This window comes from Schistocerca nitens, chromosome 2 (genome assembly GCF_023898315.1).
Source record: "Schistocerca nitens isolate TAMUIC-IGC-003100 chromosome 2, iqSchNite1.1, whole genome shotgun sequence".
NCBI classification, from domain to species: Eukaryota; Metazoa; Arthropoda; class Insecta; order Orthoptera; family Acrididae; genus Schistocerca; species Schistocerca nitens.
This window is the reverse complement of record NC_064615.1, coordinates 564782430-564805022: the sequence shown is the minus strand read 5'-3', so window position 1 is coordinate 564805022 and position 22593 is coordinate 564782430. Positions and strand designations below refer to the sequence as shown.

Sequence of the window (22593 nt, the reverse complement as noted above, 5' to 3'; positions counted from 1 at the left end):
TTGTTTTATCTTAGTAATACTTAAAAAATCAGGATTAGGTCTACAGTATCATTTGCTTTTATATTTTTCAATACATTTGAAAATGGGCAACCTTGAAATAATACTTTGCACTGACAGAAAGAAAAAAAAAAAAAAAAAAAACAATGTCCCCCCCCTAGAAGTAAGGATTGTGGATCACTCCTTCCTGGCAAATACGAGGTGCGAAAACAAAGTAATGAAACTGATGTGAAAAAAAATGTTTTACCATTTTAGTCAAGTTTAGTGTTGTCTCCTTCAAAGAATTTCCCTTCTGATTGCACACACTTCTCTGACCACTGTTTTGACTCTTGGAAATAGATAAAAGTCACACGGAGCGAGATCTGGTAAATAAGGTGGCTGTGGTAGTACTGAAATTTGTTTTGAGGTTAAAATTGCTGTACTGACAGAGGAGTATGGGATGGCGCATTATCGTGACGTAGAATCCAATTATCAGCAATGTTGGCATGGGGATGAAGAACTCTTTTACGAAGTCTTTCTAAAATTTCTTTGTAGTAATATTGGTTAACTGTTTGTCCAGGAGGCACCCACTACTTATGAACAATTCCCTTGGAATCAGAGAAGCACACAAGCATGCATTTCACTTTTGACTTTGACATGTAAGCTTTTTTTGGTCTGGGTGATCCCTTAGAGCACCATTGCGAACTTTGGCATTTTGTCTCTGGATCGTACTGAAAAACCCAACTTTCATTACCAGTGATAACACGGCTCAACAATTCTGGATTGATTTCCGTTTGCTCTAACAGATCATCTGCTACATTTTTCCGTGTTTCTTGCTGTTGTGACGTCAGATTTTTGGGGACCATTTTTGCACAAATCTTTCTCATACCTAGATCTTCTGTTATCACTAGACAAACCGTTTCTCGATTGATGTTCAGTTGTTCTGCAATCATTTTCACAGATAATCTTCGATCAGGTCATATGAGGTCACACACCATGGTCAAGCTGAAATCCGTCCGTGAGGTTGATGGTCGTCCACTGCGGTCTTCATCTTCAACATTCGTTCTGCCTTCACTAAACATTTTATGCCAAGGAAAAACTTGAGCTCTTGACAAAACCTCCTCTCCAAAAGCCTTCTGGAGCTTACCGCAAGTTGTCGTCACGTTTTCACCGAATTTAATGCAAAAAAAAGTGGCATACAGTTGTGCAATATTATACGTTTCCATGACGAGAGACACAAACACGTGTTCACTTATTACAGCACAACTCACGACTGAGCAGTTGCATCAACGTGCCACTTGGACTAGAAGCAGCTTATACACCAAGGCCAAAAAATATTGTGCCTACAAAAGCCTGCAGTGTTGCCACATCTTGCAAAGAAAATCAGTCTCATTACTTTACTGTCGCACCTCGTATGACCAACTTAAAAAAGACAGTGCCTAACAAGGTTGTGGGGAGATGTGATAACATTCTTCAAACTAAAATTCAAAATTATGAAAGTCAGCTCATATGTTGAATTCAATAAGAACTATTTACAATTAGGGGTAGTGCCAAAGTTTGCAAGGGTCAAGGTTATTAATAGTGCTATGTTCGAAAAAGAGTGAAAAAGAAAGTGGAACAACTGTGAGTAAGACAGAAAATAAGGGCAAGATACATTGAAAAAGATAAGTTTAACAAAACAACATTCAGTTTACATTTACGAGGGTCATTCAATAATTAAAGAGACAAATTGGTCTGGAGAAAAAAGTGTTTATTTTTACAAAACAATACTTTTTCTACTTTTCAACATAATCCCTTTGAACATTTATGCACTTGTTCCAATGGACTACAAGTTTTTTTAATTCTGGCTGCAAAGAACCAATTTCCCACATACTTTTTCACATCCTCGTTACCCTGCAATCTCTTCCCATGTGATGCCTGCTTCAGTGCATCAAACAAATGGAAATCACTAGGTGCTAAATCAGGACGGTAAGGGAGATGAGGCAGTACTTCCCAGGCAATTTTGTCGAAGGTTAGTTGAGCAATATAAGGATGTGCATTGTCTTGGTGAAGAATCACACCTCTCCTCTGAGATCTACGGCATCTCTCTCTCATGGCTGGCTTCACCTTGCTTAAAAGAAAATCCGAGTAGTATTGGATTCTATTGTACGCTGCTCTTCAAGATAATCACAGAAAACTGGACCATCAGCATCCCAAAACACTGTCAAAATGACTTTTCCTGCTGACGTTTGGCTTTTGAATTTTTTCTTGACAAGTGAGTTGGTGTGCTCCCACTCCATGCTTTGTCTTTTTGATTGTGGCTCATAATAGTGAACCCAAGTTTCATCACAAGTTAAAATTTTGTTGAGGAAGTGTTCATCTTCTCTTTCATTATGTTCCTTTAGCTCTGTGCACACTCTCAACCTTGTTACCTTGTGTAGCTGCGTCAACTCTTTTGGGACCCATCTTGCACATGTTTTGCAGTACTTCAGCTTGTTATAGTTAATTTTATATATATATAATGTTATAAACTATACCAGTACTAACTTCAACCTTATAAACTATCATTTCCACAGTCACATGGTAGTCGGTATGAATAATGTCACCAATTCGACTTTCAAATGAGGGAGTTGAAACAGCAACTTGTCAGCCAGAACAGTGTTTGTCAGTCACTGAGTCACGACCATTTTTGAAGTGCTCTGCCCACTTGTAAAAATTTGCATAATTCATACAACCTTCACCATAAACTTTAGACATTCTACAGTATATATTCACTGGTTTCAACCCTTCAGTGAGTAAAAAACAAATAACAGAATACTGTTCAACTAATGTGGACGTTTCAAGAAGACTCGCCATCTTGAAATGTATTTTTGAGATTATAAACAAAATAATGTTGATACATCAGCTGATCAGGGCTCATTCCAGTGATGCCAACTTAAAGCCATAAAAGTACCAAACTTGCCCTACATACAGTTTTTTCCCCAAGCCTATTTGTCTCTTTAATTATTGAATGACCTTCGTACAGTTATGGAATCTGCTAACATCATTGCAATTTTGCACGCTGAAGACAGAAGCATGCCAAAACTGTAGTGCACTTGAAAAAAATAGTTAACTTTTGTAAAACTGACACAGATCCAGGGGAGGAAATGGAAAAAGTGTGACATAAATAAATTCTAATATGACAGTTAATTTAACATTATTTTTGCCATCAATGAACAAAAACTATTGAATAAAAGGCTTAAGCACAAGTAAAATACTATGTTCTGAAATAGGACATCAAACGTAAGATTCTGGATGTGGAAGTAGCAAGCAGGAAAACAAAAGTGACTAAATTTCACAAGACATTTATTGGCCCAGCTCCAACAATCGACACAATATTTTTATTTTAGTGCATCATGTTTTAAAGTAGCTTTTTATAAAAACAAATTAGTGTGGAAAAAGTTATCAATAACTTACAAGTAACAAACAAGCTATTGAACACAAAGCAATAGAGATTGTAAGCATGCACACTTTAAGGTAGACAAACGAAATGAATTCAAAATTTTATACTAATGAGACAACTGAGATTAAAATGGAGTAAGGAAACACAATTGTTGACATTGAAGAGATGGGTTACATAAGCGCAACTATACAGTTCTTTCAGTAGACAGAAATTAAAAAGTACTTGACAAAGAAATTCTTAGTTGATTTAAAGGCTAAATTAGAAGCAGTGAAACTTTTACTTACCCCAAGTCATAAATTTAAATTATTATTTAGAATGAATCCTAGAATGTTAGAAACAAGAACACAAGTAGCACTCCATAATGGTAATGAGTCTATGTGGGTTCTTTGAGAAGATAGGGAAGCAGTTAATGAACCCTCGGGCACAGCCTTATCCCATAAGTGGGAGTCAACATAGACAAAGGTTCTAGCATATGTATAATGTAAAAATTGTGTTTGCTGGCCTTGTTACACACTGTGAATCTCTAAATAATAATCTGCCTCATACACTATTACGAATAAATGGTAAGTAACCTGTCAAGGAGTAAGTGTGAAATTTTTGCACATTTATATTTGCTGAATTTTGCATTAGGCTTCAACTGTTTCATTTTTAGTGGCAAATATTTTGGGTGAGTTGTATGCCTGGCCATGGACAACTGCCACTCAGCAATATTGGCAGTAATTTTTCTGAACTACTTTAAGAATAATTTTTTTAGCACTTACCCAGAAATTAATGTGATAATGAGTTATTACCAGCAGTAAATGGATGACACCATTGCATTGTTTAGAGTGAGGAAAAATGAGCAAAACAGGATTGTTAAATGTGCAGCATCCTAAAAGGCACTTCACCATAGAACTGGAACAGAATGTTGTGATAAACTACTTGCCATCCAGTCGAAAATACTTTTAATGATGTGCTGTAGGGCACTCAGACACCCCTAGGCAAAGACAAATTGCAATGAGAACTGTGATTTGCCAAACAGGTCACAGAAACAAATGGATGCAGGATACACCATGTGTCAGTTTAAGAAAATTAAAAGCATGTAACAATAAGAAGCTAAAAATTAAGAAGAAATATGTCACTTTGACATATGAAGGATGAATGACAGAAAAAAAACCACCATTTCAGATACAATACCGCTACCTATCAGACTGAAGGGGACATTGTACAAATACTAAGGCAAAAACTTGGCATGGCAAATAAGATACAATATAATAATCCCAGTTCATAAACTTAAATTCACAGAGTGCAACACATTTTTTAGAGGTCAAACTGAGCAGAATTTGGAAACCTTTAAATGCAAACATTTTATGTTAACAAGTTTCCAGTTACCAGTCTCAGTTTATTTATGAGCATTTGTATTAATGTGGCATGTATGTATTGTGTTATGACTGTGGGGCAACATATGGCACTGTCTCCTGTGACCATGGGAGTGTGTGTGGTTGTGTGTGTGAATGTGTGTACTTCTATTAGAGAAAGAGCTGAAAATCTAGTACAAATAGTTTTCTGCTGCATGTTTTTATGTGCCACACATCAATCAGCTATAGACGAGTGGTTGACTCTCCCTTATTTTAAACAATGAAGACTCAAGGTTGGAATATAAACAATATTAGAAAAATGATATATGACACGTTGAGCTCTAGATAGGCAGAATGAAAAGACTGCTACACATAAAATAATTATTAAATAATGATATGTAACAGTTTTTTCATTGTGCCTGTCTGCAATTCAATGGTTTCCCTTATTTTACATATTATTCCATTCAGGAATTTTCATTGTTGTTTTAATATTTATTTCATATTTAAACATACATGTGAAGAAAATGAGAAAAGAGTGGATGACAATATGATTCTTTGAATGTTTGGTGAATGGACTGCAAATGTTTACATGAAAAGTATTGTGCCATGGGATCTATCTCCTAATATGATTAAACTGATATACAATACTGTAGAATGAAACTTAAGAGCTATCAACAAACTTAAGAGCTATCAACAAACCAAAACCTACTAAGACTTGCACTTTCAAACAAACAACAGGAGATTTCAGGTTTGATGAGTCACCAAAAAAAAAATGAGAACATTGGAAACCATAAAAGGTAGTGTTTTTATGTTCTTTGGTAAATGAAAGATCTCTGAAAGTGTTTTAGAGAGCAAATTAAAGACTGAAAGGAGGACATACTAGCAGTTCTCATTACAACAGCTGTTAAGACTACATCTGAACTGCCCAACTCCAACACTCCACACAATATTTTTATTTTAGTGCATCATGTTTTAAAGTAGCTTTTTATATAAACAAATTAGTGTGGAAAAAGTTATCAACAACTTACAAGTAACAAACATATACATAAAATGATTACACGTTCAGACATGTTACCTATCCTTCTTTTACATTCTGTCTGTGATGAGAGCAAAAAACATTCATGTCATCCTCACACGGTGTTATACAACAAAACCCCGCTTTCTACCATGAGTATATACATTTTATATGGAATTAAACAGAACAGTCTACATACTTTAGGCTTTGACCCAGGAATCCTATTTCCTTATCAGCCACTTTAGGCTTTTTTTTTCATTTACGTTACTCACTACCAAAATAAGCATTAGTAGCTTACCAAAAATATGACTTAAACATTATGTAACTGAGTTACCATGGAAAACTTACATTGACAGCTGTTTCAAGAGATTTTTCTGTTTCTTCAAGCATTGCCATATTTGATGACAATTGTGTCTCAATAAGAATCCTCTTATCATTGTTCACTGAGATCTGCTTCTCTACATTTGCTAAATCCATCTGTAATTTCTGAAGCATTCCTGTGAGTTTCTCGTTTTTCAGCATCTCATCATTAGCTGACTTTTTATAGCTTTCAATTTCTTGATTCAGAGTTAGAAATTTCTCATGAAGATTTCTGAGCAAAATGTATGGTGAAGCAAACCAAAGTTTGTGTAAGATTAACTCAAAAATAATTTCCACTTTATGTATATTTGAAGAAGTTAACTTTCAATTGGTTTTGTATGCAAAGCTTTCATTCTAAACAACAAAAATAATATCAACATTAAATAACAGAAAGATAAAGCATATGCTCATTTAAGTGTTATTTGCTTTATTACTTCCTAGGAATATAGATAGTACTTCATTTCGTAAAATTGAAACACCTGTGTGGATAGTTCACATGTGTTACACATCATCCACTGTGTAATCTGTTTTCCACAGGAACAAATCCATTGATTATGGAAGACATGGAAAGCACAGACTGCTTGTCATGGACGACCTACTAACAAATACTAGTGAAATCCATATTTTCCTGCAATTTCATTTTATAAGTCCACTGAAGAATAGATAGTATTTTAATTTGGTAAGTAACTTCTAAATTATGGTGGACATAATGATGACAAGTATACAGCAGCATCGCAAACTACAACACCTGGTGCAATTTCTTGATAGATTAAAACAGTATGCATGCCAGACCAGGACTTAAAACACTCTTGTGTCTTAGTGAGTGTCTCATGCAGGAATACAATTTGCTTGATTCATAGCTTCAGGTGGGCAATAGCTCTGTCTTATGGAAATGTCTGGTGGCGAGAGCAATAACTGCATAAGGCAAGGACTTGGTTTGAGTCCTGGTCTTGGTTTGAGTCCTGGTCCAGTACACCCACTAAATCTGACAGTAACTTTCATTACAGCATATACACAATTACAGAGTGAACAAAACCATTTAGATAAAACCAGATTTTTGTGCTGAAATGGAAATGCAGTAAGAATGCTTTTGAGTGCAATATATAAAATCATTTTTCATCTGATAAAGCAAAGTACACATATTCTGAAGACCTAATAACCTATTGTCAAATCTAAAAGCCACCATATTTTTATTTATTTCACCAAGAAAAATCCACTTTGAAAAACTATAAAATTACAAGGAGACAAAAGGGTTGGCCAGTACTTACCAATACCATAATGGGGCAAAAATCCAAACACAAACAACACATTGCTGTTGTGATCCTCAGTCTGAAGACTGGTTTGATGCAGCTTTCCATACTACTATATCCTGCGTGAACATGTTCATCTCCAAGTAAACTGCAGCCCACATCTATGTGGACCTGCTTACTATACTCACCTCTTGGCCTCCCTCTGCAATTTTTACCCCACACACATCCCTCCAATACTAAATTGATAATTACCTGATGTCTTAGAAATTTTCTATCAACTGATACCTTCTTTCAGTCAAATTATGTCACAAATTTCTTTTCTCCCCAAATCCTTTCAGTATCTACTCATTAGTTCACAATCAACCCACCTGATCTTCAGCATCCTTCTGTAGCACCACACTACAAAAGTTTCAGTTTTACTCTTGTCTGAAGTGCGTGTCATCTACATTTCACTTCTGTACAAGGCTACACTCCATACAACTGACTTCAGAAAAGACTTCCAAACACTTTAAATTTATATTCAATGTTAACATATTTCTGTTCTTCAGACACGCTTTTCTTGAGTGCCTGTGTACATTCTACTACATTTCTACTTTGACCATCATCAGTTATTTTGCTGCCCATCAGTTATTTTACTGTCCAAATACCAAAATTCATCCACTACTTTCAGTGTATCATTACTTAATCCAATTCTGTCAGCATTGCCTGATTTAATTTAACTATGTTCCATTATTTTTTATTACTTTTATTAAAAGCCATCTTATATCCTCCTTTATATGAATGTGTGGTGTGTGTTGTACGGACATGTCTGAAAGAAGAGATACCACAAAGAATCTGCAGCTGTCATACATAAATTCAAGTTGGAAGGGGGAGAAAGGAAAGGGAAGGCACTATTGGTGACAGCTGTGTTGGGACTTTATATGAAAGCAGCAATACCATGTGAAAAAGTGTGTCAGACTAGGATTCAAACCCAGGATCTTCTGCTTACTAGGCAGTTGCGTTAACCACTGTGCCATCTGCACAGGGTTTATTTCAATTGCACAGACTGTCTCACCACACATCTTGGCCAAGCCCAGGTTCAAATTCCGGTCCGGTAGATATTTTCTCTCATTGCCACTGATTTAGCATGGAGGCCCAATGCAACTGACATCAAGAGTTTCTTTCCTTCCCTTTTCTTCCCCCTCCACCTTCAATTTACTTCTTATATAGGGTGATTATAATTAAAGTAAAACTTTAGAAATGCTGTATAAATAATGCCACTGGTCAGAATGATGTCAAATTGCAATGGAATATTATCACAGGAGGAGGAAAACGTATGGCAGAAGAAGAAAAACAGTGTGAAAATTGTTCAGTAGATGGCACTGTATGTGTCAGAATATGCAAATGAGAACACCTGTCATGTGCACGAACACCCCGGGTACATGGCTTTTCCTCCTTTCGCATCTGCGATGTTCACTACGAGTGTCTCAATGATGGATAGCACTCTGCTTATAAAGCTGTATTACAAGAATGATGAATGTGCACATGTCACTCTGCAGAAGTTCTCGTTGTCTTGCAGTCACGTTTTTGCTTCCCGAGTACAGGGTCCCGGGTTCGATTCCCGGCGGGGTCAGGGATTTTCACCTGCCGCAAGATGACGGGGTGTTTGCATTGTCCTCATCATTTCATCATCATTCATGAAAGTCGCAAGGTTGGACTGAGCAAAGGTTAGGAATTTGTACGGGCGCTGATAACAGTGCAGTTCAGCGCCGCATAAACCAAACATCATCATCATCTGCAGAAGTTCCGGACACTGAAGGGTTTGAAAAAAGGCGTTGGTTCGATGACTGCCATGGGTCTGGAGCTAATGACTCAGAAATTCAAAAAGACGCATTCTTTTGCTGTGCAACCTGGTAGAGGTAGAAACTGAATTGATTTTACGCCAGTGGCAGCAGTGGCCACAGCAATGCAGGAGGAGATGAGTGGTGGTGTGCAAACATGTAGTGCACGGAGAATTATCCGAACATTGGACATACCCAAGAGCACAGTGCATAAGATCCTATGAAACATCCTTCTCTGTGATCCATTCAAAATTATCCATGTGCAGGAGTTGCTTCCTGTTGCCTGCCATCAAGAGAGATCTTTGCTTTAGAATTTCCTGTTTGTACGAAGTGGACAATGATGGGCCATGGAAGATTTTGTAGACAGACAAAGCCCACTTCCATCTGAAAGGTTATGTCAATACACAGAATTGTCGAATATGGGCAACGGATTAACCACACGCAAATGAACCAGTACCACTTCATTTATCATAAGACCATCTTTTTTTGAAGAGACAGGTGCTTCCAGTCCTGATACCTGTACCGTCACTGGTAAGGGCTGTGAGTGTCTTTTGCACAACCATGTCATTTCAGCTCTCCAACAGCATGGATGTGTGGATGGGATCATTTTTATGCAAAGTGGCAACCCTGCGTATATTACAAATCCAGTTAAGCAGCTGCTGAAGTGCCATTTTGGAAATACTAGACTTATCAGCCGCCATTTCCCTACATCCTGGCCATCCTGATCACCTGATCTTAATCCGTGTGACTTCTGGCTGTGGGGCTACCTGAAAGATGTTGTGTTCAGTGTTCTGATTACAAACTTAGCTGCATTGAAAGCATATATTCCACAACACATTCTGAACGTGACCCCAGAAACACTTCAACCATTTGTGGAACATGCTGTTTCTCGATTTTAACTTGTTGCAGAAAATGGTGGAGAGTATATTGAACACGTTTTGTGCCAGTCACATGGAAATTAATAATCTGATTTGATTTGGATTGATGCTTTTTGTGCGGTTATGGCCTCAGGATGATTTAAAACTGATGTGATTTATGCTTTTTATGTCGGTTTTGGACTCAGGACAGTTAAAAACCAATGTGATTGATGCTTTTTATGTGGTTTTTGACCTCGGGACAATTAAAAACCAATTTTTCCCATCCGATGTGATATGACCTTGCTGTGGTGGATGGGCTTGCGTAACTAACAGTATCACACCTGTACACCGATGCACACTGAGTAGTACAGCTTGTTTAATGTCAAATGTACACCTTAGACTTTGTTGTATGATTCTTTTGTCATTTGTAGTTGACCACTATTAAATTAAGTTGCTCACAGCGCCATCTATTCCTAAATTTTGTAACTATTTATTTTTCTTCTGCCATACATTTTCCCCTTCTCCGTTAATATTCCGTTGCAATTTGATGTCATTCTGACCATATTCTGCGGTGTGCCTGTTCTTTTGGGCATGTCCAAAACAACAGAGACCAAGCATTCATACATCTGATTCACCTCAATGGACAATGAATCCAGCATCTTCAGTGCAGATGCACAATTACGTTAACCTCCTGTGGAAATCTGAAAGTAGTGAGCATGGAGGACATGGATGGTGACTGTGGATAGGTGGCGCTAGGTGGGAATTTGGGTCAGCTGAGAGGCCTGCTGAAATAGTCTGTACAACTGCAATAAACACAGTGTCTGGGTGATGCAGTGGCTAACGCAACTGCCTAGTAAGCAAGAGATCCTGGGTTCGAATCCTGGTCCAGCACACATTTTCACTTTGGAGCTCACAGAAGCTAGTATGGGGTGAGGATGCAAATTGCCCTTCTGACTAGTGCCTTAGATTGTCTGGATGAACACGGGGGGATTGATTCCTAAACGGAATGAGATAACATTAAGAGTGAAATTGAAGATGACTATGAAGGATCTCAAACAGCTGTCAACTGAAATTACAAAAATATGACAATTTTCTTCCTGCAGCAAGTGTTCACAAGCAACTACCACATAAAATCAAGCCATTCATGAAATTATTAGAGAACTTAGAAACTGTAAATGGTGCAATTTTTACTTGGGTTATTGATAAGAGACTGTGAGTAGCAACTTATCCTATTTCTCGGAGTTATTTTTTATAAGAGAATTATATCACAATACCAACAAACACGATTGCATTCATTAATTAAGATACCAATCCTGTGTGTTGTGGAAGAAGGAGCATGAGCTAGTCATGTTTCAAACATCATACAGCATTAAGCTGTATTTTGAAAACTATCGGTGTTCACAATAATACTACATACATATCTAGCAAAGCTTTTCTGTATCACTCAATATTTATTGCACTTGGCATTGTAAGAATATGAAAATAATATTATGTAAATGAAGCACCACAGCTCAAATGTTTCTCCAAAATGGAGGAAAATCTATGCACACCACATTTAAGATTATTTTAGCACAATTAAATTACTATGCAATTCAAAATCAGAAAGAGTATAACTAAATTCAGTATACTGAACGTAAGTATCATCATGTATTTGGTGAGTGTTATTTAATATAAAGTGATGCAATATGCCCAATTTCCTTGGCTATGTCCTTCTCTAGTATCAGTTGTACTACAATTTGCTATGTAACACAACTCTTTCTTAGTTATAATTTTTGAGGGCTCTGCACACATATTTTTATTACATATTGTGATTAACTAACTGACTTTGTGAACTTATTTATTATCATATATCTAAAAACAAAGATGATGTGACTTACCAAACGAAAGTGCTGGCAGGTTGATAGACACACAAACAAACACAAACATACACACAAAATTCTAGCTTTCGCAACAAACGGTTGCTTCGTCAGGAAAGAGGGAAGGAGAGGGAAAGACGAAAGGAAGTGGGTTTTAAGGAAGAGGGTAAGGAGTCATTCCAATCCTGGGAGCGGAAAGACTTACCTTAGGGGGAAAAAAGGACGGGTATACACTCGCACACACACACATATCCATCCACACATATACAAACACAAGCAGACATATTTAAAGACCAAATTTAAATATGTCTGCTTGTGTTTGTATATGTGTGGATGGATATGTGTGTGTGTGCGAGTGTATACCCGTCCTTTTTTCCCCCAAAGGTAAGTCTTTCCGCTCCCGGGATTGGAATGACTCCTTACCCTCTCCCCTAAAACCCACTTCCTTTTGTCTTTCCCTCTCCTTCCCTCTTTCCTGATGAAGCAACCGTTTGTTGCGAAAGCTAGAATTTTGTGTGTATGTTTGTGTTTGTTTGTGTGTCTATCGACCTGCCAGCGCTTTCGTTCGGTAAGTCACATCATCTTTGTTTTTAGATATATTTTTCCCACGTGGAATGTTTCCCTCTATTATATTTATTATCATAGATTCACTAGCTTAGTGCTCACTGCCTTGCTCACATAGACTGTATGGTCTGCAGAGTTGTTTTTGGTTTTCTTAAATCATTTTTTTATGTTGTTCACTAATCACATCTTCTAGAGTTTGCATACTAATTAAGGCCATATAAGCATGTTCTTTTCTGAATGTACTTCTCATCAAAAAGTGATTCTGATAGCTGCAGTCCAAAGGTTTTGTTAATCATTCCTTTGGGTTCTTATGATGATATTTCCACCCGCTAAGACATATTCCTTAACATCTAACAGGGAAGTGAAATACCAATTTTTATAGATTAAGCCCTAAAACTTTTTTAATATAACAAAATATATTCTTAAAAATTTACATCCCCTATATCACCCCTTAGAGGTTCAGTTCCCAAAAGAAAATGAAACTTTTCATTCCCCATTTTACCTCCTATTTCGCCCCCTAGGAGTTGAGTTTCGAAAGAACGATGACGTGTTTTTTTTAAATTTCTGACAGAAAAGCCAAAACACAAATTTTCATAGATTTAGCTTCAAATATCCTTGCATAATGAAATCATCATCATCATCTTGGACAGTTTCCAGCCACTGGCTGGGTCTGTCAGGAACACAAGCCTCTCCATCGTGTTCTGTCTTTCCACCATTCCCCCTCTTCCACCTTCGTCCAGTTCTCTCCTCTTCTCGTCACACATTCCTTCACTCCCTTCACCCATCTATCTCTTGGTCTACCTCTGGGCCTCTTCCCCTCCAGTTGCAGATCAAACATCCTCTTTGGAATTCTTCCCTCATCCATTCTCTTCATGTGTCCATACCACTGCAGTCTTGATTTTTCTATCCTGTCCTGTACTGGTTCCTCCTTTAGTCTTTCCCTCACATACACATTTCGCAATCTGTCTCGTCTTGTTACACTCAACCTGCTCCTCTGGAACTTCATTTCACTAGCCTGTATTCTACTTTTGTCGCTTTTGTGCATTACCCATGTCTCACTTCCGTATGCCAATATGGGGACAAAGTAGGTTCGGTATATAATTCCCTTGGATTTCTGTGGCACCTCCTTGCTCCAAATAAGCCCCCTAATGCATTTGTAGAACTGCCCTGCTTTTCTGCACCTTTCATTTATTTCCATTGCGTTTCCCCCCTTACTTTCAATCATGAATAATGAAATATTTCCATAAAAACTTTCATCCTCTTTCATCCTCTATTTCAACCCCCCTAGGGGTCGAATATCCAAAATCACTGAAACATGCACTTTTTACTTGTAATTGGGAAGTCAAATACCAATTTTCACAGACATAGTTCTAAAAATACTACAGCAGTTCATTAATAATGAACTATTTTTAAAAAGTTTTTATACTCACTATTTGACCCCCATAAGCATTAAATTTCCAAAAATATATTTCTTTATTCTGACCAAGAAGCCATATACCAATTTTCATAGGTCTAACTTCAAAACTGCCTTAATAGTGTGATGTTTCCAAACATTCTTTAATCTCCTATTCCACTTCCTTAGGGATGGAATATCGAAAAATACCTTCTAAAACAATGTCTATAGTATAAGATCAATGCCTTCTGCAAATTTTGAGTTTCTATCCTTACTCCCCCCCCCACAAACATGGATCTTGCCACTGGTGGGAAGGCTTGTGTGCCTCAGCCATAGAGATACCCATACCATAGGTGCAAACACAACAGAGGGGTATCTATTGAGAGGCCAGACAAACATGTGGTTCCTGAAGAGGGGCAGCAGCCTCTTCAGTAGTTGCAGGGGCAACAGTCTGGATGACTGACTGATCTGGCCTTGTAAAATTAACCAAAATGACCTTATTGTGCTGGTATTGTGAATGGCTGAAAGCAACGGCAAACTACAGCCGTAATTTTTCCAGAGGGCACGCAGCTTTACTATATGGTTAAATGATGATAGTGTCCTCTTGGGTAAAATATTCCGGAGGTAAAATAGTCCCCCATTTGGATCTCCGGGCTCCAGGCAAGGAGTACTCAGGAGGATGTCGTTATCACAAGAAAGAAAACTGGCATTCTACGGGTCAGAGTGTGGAATGTCAGACACCTTTATGAGGCAGGTAGGTTAGAAAATTAAAAAGGGAAATGGATACATTAAAGTCAGATATAGTGGAAATTAGTGAAGTTCGGTAGGAGGAGGAACAAGACTTCTGGTCAGGTGAATATAAAAACAAATAGGGGTAATGCAGGAGTAGATCTAATATTGAATAAAAAAAATAGGAGTGCGGGTAAGCTACTATTACGAACAGCATAGTGAATGCATTATTGTAGCCAAGATAGATACGAAGTACACACCTACCACTGTAGTACAAGTTTATATGCCAACTAGCTCCGCAGATGATGAAGAGATTGAAGAAATGTATGATGCAATAAAAGAAATCATTCAGATAGTGAACGGAGACAAAAATTTAATAGTCATGGGGGACTGGAATTCGACAGTAGGAAAAGGAGGAGAAGTAAAAGTAGTAGGTGAATATGGAATGGGAGAAAGGAACAAAAGAGTAAGCGACCTGGTAGAATTTTGCACAGAGCATAACTTGATTTAAGAATCATCAAAGAAGATCGTATATGTGTAAGAGGCCTGGAGACACTGGAAGGTTTCAGATTTAGGAACCAGGTTTTAAATTGTAAGACATACCCAGGGCCAGATGTGGACTCTGACCACAATCTATTGGTTATGAACTGTAGATTAAAACTGAAGAAACTGCAAAAAGGTGGCGTTTTAAGGAGATGGGACATGGATAAACTGGAAAAATGAGAGGTTGTAGAGAATTTCGGAGAGAACATTAGGGAACAATGGACAAGAGCAGAGGAAAGAAATACAGTAGAAGAAGAATGGGTAGCTTAGAGAGATGAAATAGTGAAGGCATCAGTGGATCAAGTAGGTAAAAAGACGAGGGCTAGCAGAAATCCTTGTGCAACAGAAGAGATATTGAATTTAATTGATGAAAGGCGAAAATATAAAAATGCAGTAAATGAAGCAGGCAAATAGGAATACAAACGTTTCAAAAATGAGATCGACAGGAAGTGCAAAATGGCTAAGCAGGGATGGCTAGATGACAAATGTAAGGATGTAGAGGCTTATGTCACTAGGGGTAAGATAGATACTGCCTACAGGAAAATTAAAGAGACCTTTGGGGAGAAGAGAACCACTTGTATGAATATCAAGAGCTCAGATGGAAACCCGGTTCTAAGCAAAGAAGGGAAAGCAGAAAGGTGGAAGGAGTATATAGAGGGTCTATACAAGGGTGATGTACTTGGTAATATTATGGAAATGGAAGAGGACACAGATGAATATGAAATGGGAGATATGCTACTGCGTGAAGAATTTGACAGAGCACCGAAAGATCTAAATCGAAACAAGACCCCAGAAGCAGACAATATTTCATTATAACTACTGATAGCCTTGTGAGAGCCAACCATGACAAATCTCTACCTTCTGGTGAGAAAGATGTATGAGACAGGCGAAATACCCTCAGACTTGAAGAAGAATATAATAATTCCAATCCCGAAGAATACAGGTGTTGACAGGTGTGAAAATTACAAAACCATCAGTTTAATAAGTCACTGCTGCAAAATACTGACACGAATTCTGTACGGATGAATGGAAAAACTGGTAGAAGCCGACCTCGGGGAAGATCAGTTTGGAATCCGCAGAAATGCTGGAACACGTGAGGCAATACTTAACCTACAACTTACCTTAAAAGATATATTAAGGAAAGGCAAACCTACTTTTCTACCATTTTTAGACTTAGAGAAAGCTTTTGACAATGTTGACTGAAATACTCTCTTTCAAATTCTGAAGGTGACAGGGGTCAAATACAGGGAGCAAAATGCTATTTGCAATTTGTACAGAAACCAGATCATTATTATAAGAGTCGAGGGGCATGAAAGGGAAGCAGTGATTGGGAAGAGAGTCAGACAGAGTTGTAGCCTATCTGCAATGTTATTCAATCTGTGTATTGAGCAAGCAGTGAAGGAAACAAAAGAAAAATTCGGAGTAGAAATTAAAATCCATGGAGAAGAAATAAACACTTTGAGGTTTGCTGATGACATTGTAAGTCTGTCAGAGACAGAAAAGGACCTCGAAGAGAAATTGAACAGAATGGACAGTATATTGAAAGGAGGATATAAGATGTACACCAACAAAGGCAAAATGAGGATAATGGAATGTAGTCGAATTAAATCGGGTGATGCTGAGGGTATTAGATTAGGAAATGAGACACATAAAGTAGTAGATGGGTTTTACTATTTGGGGAGCAAAATAACATGATGGTTGAAGTAGAGAGGATATAAAATGTAGACTGGCAGTGGCAAGTAAAGCGTTTCTGAAGAAGAGAAATTTGTTAACATCGAGTATAGATTTAAGTGTCAGGAAGTCATTTCTGAAAGTATTTGTATGGAGTGTAGCCATGTATGGAAGTGAAACATGGACAATAAATAGTTTAGGCAAGAAGAGAATAGAAGCTTTCAAAATGTGGCACTACAGAAGAATGCTGAAGATTAGATGGGTAGATCACATAACTAATGAGGAGGTACTGAACAGAATTGGGGAGAAGAGGAATTTGTGGCACAACTTGACTAGAAGGGATTGGTTGGTAGGACCTGTTCTGAGGCATCAAGGGATCACTAATTTAGTATTGGATAGAAGTGTGGAGGGTAAAAATCATAGAGGGAGACCAAGGGATGAATGCACTAACCAGATTCAGAAAGAGGTAGGTTGCGTTGCACTATTTACTCAGAGATGAAGAAGCTTGCACAGGATAATGTAGCATGGAGAGCTGCATCAAACCAGTCTCTGGACTGAAGATCATAACACAACAACGTCCTTAGTGGTTTGGCTGGGCAAAGATGAGACAGTGAGTGAGTCAGTCAGTTGGAACATTGCCTTTTATATACATAAATAAAGAGAGAGGTTACTGTAACGACAAATTTGTTCTAATTGAAGATGACTGAGTGCTCCAATGGCAGCAACAAGCAGTAATGCAGAGGACAGCTAAGTTCTACAATTCCACTAGTGAGAGCGCTGCCACTGGGAAGTGTGGTCCGTCTGTCAACTTGATTTTGATGCATGCGCATAATACTCTTATATATTGTGGAACACAGCAACTCGTCATCAGTCTTTGATGACCCACCTGAAGATGACCAGCAGGTGCCCAGCCAAATTATCGTGCAATGAATTAAACAACAAATGGCTGCAATCCCAATATTTGTCTGAAGAATACAATAAAATGTTCATCAATCAGGCATTGAAATATGCATGTTTATTTACCACAGATGCATTTTACATTTTATTCACAAAAATATTGGCAATGACCTGAAGAGATCAGTTCTGCGTTAAGTGCACAACTGACCCCCTCAGATTTCACAACTAGTTCATCCAACAAATAATTAGGTCATGCACTAACCACAGTGATAGTGCATATAAATCTATCAGTGTGCTTGTAAATGGGTTTTCTGATTCTGTTCCAGGGTTTAACTGCAAATGAAATTTCTCAGATGGTATTAAGCCTTGAAATTAGAGTTTCTGTCCTGAATACAACTGTGTTTTTTACTTCTTGTTGAGAATTTTAGTTTCAGGATTGGTTGTCCTATTAAAAGAATAATAAAATACCTTTAGTAGACTACGAAGTTAGCATGGGGCTTGAGAGCAGCACTGTATCAGTAGTGCAGCATCAGCAGTGCAGCCAGTCCACTTACAGGAGTTAGGTCCAAAAGTGCATGTGCAGTTGTGGAAGGAGATGAGCAGGTGCAACAGAAGAAGCAAAGGACTGCAGCAGATGGTATCGGAGGCGAGTAGCATCTTGTCCGAGACTACGCATGTGGTACCAGTCACTACATCTCATTGCTCTACAGTGCAAGCAGCCCATGAGGGGCACCTTTGCATTGTGCATAATGTGGCAGACAGCATATAAATGTCACATTGTCAGCAAGGCCTGGAGCAGCAGCATTTAGCAGCATATCTGGGCTCATTCATGTTGCACAGACTGCATTGTTCCATGTCCAAGGGGGCAGTCAATGTAGCAGATGGTGTCTTCATGTAGGGGGTAGCATCTTCAAGTTGTGAGCAGCATCTTCAAGTCACAGAGGGCATCTTCACATTATGGATGGCATCTTCACATTGGAGGGGATGGCATTGCAGCACATGGTAACCGGTCAAGAGAAGGAAATATCAGTCAAGCATCCGGTGCTAAAGAAGGGAACTGAAAGTTCCAGCACACAATCCTGCTGAGAGGAACATGTGAGAACTGAGTACACTTCACAGTACCTTTTCTAGCAAGAAACACACAACCATGATGGATTACCTATCTATGTTTGAAGATCTAATGAAAACCATAAAAAGTTTTGCAACTGGTTTCTTGATATATGAGGTCACAACAGGGAGAAGCCAGGGAATTTAACGGCAGAAAATGTAGACTTTCCTCCAGTCAAGAGAAGGAAATTAGTCAAGCAGCAGATGTTAAGGACGGGAACTGAAAGAAAGAAAAGTCATGATACCATATATAAGACAATTAAATTAAATCAGTTGATGAAGTATTGGTCCAAATAAAAGAGAAGTCAAATGCTACTAATGAGGAAACTAAAAAAAATGTTTGAATTGTATCATGGGCCATTTGAAGCAGCTGAGTGCACACATACATACCAGTGCCTATAGACTGGGCTAACCAGTATCCAGTATCCAAGACACCATTAGGTATCTGAAATACAACAGAGTATTATTTTCTTAAAATGTTTGTTTATGGTTAACTGTTGTATACTTATGCTGCATAACATGAATTGCATTGCTAGATAAATGTCAGAGTCTCAACTGAATCATTCTTGTGAGCAGTCAGTTATAGCTGCATAACTCATTAGTTTGGCAACAGTTCTCATCCAGGCAGCAGCAGTTCAAGGGTACAGTGTTTCATTTGTGATTTGTAACAAGCTTCCAACACCAAGAAGAAACAAACAGTTTTATTTATTGTGTTCATTTCGGTCTAAAATCTTAGATTACGTGCATATTTGTGATTCTAGTTCCACATCCACAGTTACAAGTTTTAAGTATTGTACAGTATATATTTCCACAGTTATTTTTCTTTTTTGTGACAAGAGGTTTTCTTTTTCATGTGAGCAGTCAGTTTCAGTTGTAGAGCTCATTAGTTGGGCAGCAGCACCTCAGGGTACATCATTTTGTTTGTGAGCTTAGTGTTTTAATTACAGTTTATTCAAAAGTTCCTCCAATTTTAGCACAGATAGGGACTGTGATTGCTGCATTCAGATGTGAGCAGTTCCAGGTGGTACTGGCTTTGGACAAACAACTTGAAGCTGTCACCAATGGGAATCACTATGGGGGACTAAATGAGGGAATTCAGGGCACATCCAGTATGTACCATGTGTCCTCTAACTGTCCCACTACTGTTACCACCCCATGTATTGCCTGCATTGAGGATGACCCCTGTCAAGTGGGAGGTTGTTTCACGGCACAGTGTAGCATGCAAGGAAAGACTTTTCAGAGATCCAATTGAAGGGCCTCCCTGGTTTGTCTGACTAACAAGTTTTGGGCACTATCTGTGGCTGATAATGATTCTGAGTCACATGCAGCCACTCACACTGTTCCAGAGGAAGCCTCGCGGCCCCAAGATCTGGGATTTCACAAAGGTTGGGTTTGCTGGTAGCTGGGAACTCCAATGTCAGGCACGTAATGGGGAACCTTAGGGATATGGGTGCTAAGAAGGGGAAGAAATCCAGTATGCACTGTGTGCATACTGTGAGGAGTCGGTCCAGATATGAAATGTGTGCTTCTGCGTGCCATGAAGAGCAAAGGGTGCAGCCAGCTGCCAGTGGTGGCTCATGTCAGTACTATTACATATGTTGCTTTGGATAAGAAGAGATTCTCTCTGGTTTCATGTGGCTAGCTGAAGTGGCAAAGACTGCCAGTCTTGCTTGCAAGATAAAGACAGAGCTCACCATCTGAAGCATTGTCAACAGGACCGATTGTCAATTCATAGTACAGAGCCGAGTAGAGGGTCTGAATCAGAGGCTCACATAGTTAATGTGACCATGTAGGTTGATTCCTAGACTTGCACCATGGGGTGGTACGGTTTCAGGTCCTGCTTAAAAGGTCAGGTGTCCACTACACGCAGGAGGAAGCTACAGAAAGAGCGGGGCCTGTGCTGTGCCTCAAGAAAGTGCAGAAAGGGCTTCAGTTTCAAGGGATGCAGGATGAACACAGGAAGAGGGTGGACACAGCAACTATCAATATTGTAGTTTTAAACTGTTGGAGCTGTGATGGGAAAGAACTAGACCTCCAAGTGCTAAGAGAAAGCACTGAAGCCCAAATTGTTATAAATACTGAAAGCTGGCAAAAGCCAAAGATAAGTTCTACCAAATTTTTACAAAGGACATAACCATGTTCAGAAAGAAGGGATTAAGTATAGCATCTTTGTTCCTTTAGAAGTACTTTATCTTGCAGTGAAATTGAAGTAGATAGCTCTTGCAAGTCAGTATGGACAGAGGTTACATTTGACAGCCAGAATAATTTAATAATTGGTTCCTTCCCATGATCACAATGGGTCAACAGAGACCATATCACTAATGTTGATTTTAGTAGGATTTTGAAATATATACTGTGTTCAAACATTATGAATTACCTTGACAGTAACGTCTACTGATATGTAGTTAGCATGGGCTGGGAAAATATCATTCTTGCGAAACACAACTAGCTCTTTATTCCCACCAGGTAATGAGTGCTATCAATAGGGGATCTCAAATTAATCCCATATTTCTAGGTTTGCAGAAAGCTTTTGACACCATTCCTCAATGAGATTGCTAATCAAATTGTGTGTATGTGGAATATCATTTCAGTTGTGTGACAGGATTCGTGATTTCCTGTTCAGAAAGATCACAGTGCATAGTGATTGACAGAAAATCATCAAGAACAACAGAAGCGATATCCAGCATTCCCCCAAGGAAGAATTATACTCCCTCTGCTGTTCCTAACAACATAAACAAATTAGGAGACAATCTGAGGAGACTTCTTAGATTGTTTGCAGATATGCTGTCATTTATTATCTTGTAAAGTCATCTGATGTTCAAAACAAATTGTAAAATGACTTAAACAGATCTCATCCACATGAGTACAAAAATAAATCCATTAAATTTCATTTACATAATAAATCTCACAAATTTAGTCAGTCAGTTTGACTAAATACCTAGGAATTACTATTATGAACAACAGATTGGAATGATTACATAGGTAATGTTGTGGGGAAGGCAAACCAACATTTGTTTTAATGGTAGAATGCTTAAAAGATGAAATAGGTCCACTAAAGAGACTGGCTTGTTCATCCTCTGCTAGAATACTGCTGTGCTGTATGGGATCCTTACCAGATAGAATTGACAGAGGACACCAAAAAAGTTGAAAGAAGGGCAGCTCGTTTCATATTATCATGAAATAGGTGAGAGAGAGTCACAGATATGAAAAGCATGCTGGGATGGCAATCATTAAAATGAAGGAGTTCTTCACTGTAGTAAGATCTTTTCACAAAATTTCAATCACCAATTTTCTCCTCTGAATGAGAAAATATTTTATTGACACCAACCTACATGTGGACAAAAGATCACCATAATAAAACAAGAGATACCAGAGCTCATACAGAAAGATTTAAATGTTCATTTTTCCCATGCACTGTTGGAGAGTGGAATGGCAGAGAAATAGTCAGAAGGTGGATCGTAGAATCCTCTGTCAGGCACTTAAGTGTGAATTGCAGAGTAATCAGGAAGATATAGATGCTGATGTAGATGAAGAACAGGGAGTAACTTAAATACATTAGTTTGAATTAAGAATATCTGTGGGTATTTTTGTCATGACTAAAATTTTGGGTAGATTTCATTACTGATGTATATAAGGGTGTGCACTGGTGGTAAGGTTTGTTAAAATGATACTAATGCGCAAGTGTGACATGAGGAATGGAATCTGTAACTTGAGTTTGGTGTGCTGGAGTTAGATTTATACTGGTATTTTAATAATGTTGATAGTAGCAGGGGTATATTGTTGATTTACTTGAATCC

At 38.3% G+C, this 22593-nt stretch overlaps 1 protein-coding gene across 1 annotated transcript in view; it reads right to left on the bottom strand.

The window, feature by feature from the left end:
- LOC126236611 (coiled-coil domain-containing protein 40) overlaps window positions 1-22593 on the bottom strand; it is a 425031-nt gene that overhangs the window by 209188 nt on the left and 193250 nt on the right. Inside the window, exon 6 of the mRNA XM_049946047.1 lies at window positions 6098-6341. Within this exon, the coding sequence (XP_049802004.1) occupies window positions 6098-6341 (244 nt within the window). The remainder of the gene's footprint in view (window positions 1-6097; window positions 6342-22593) is intronic.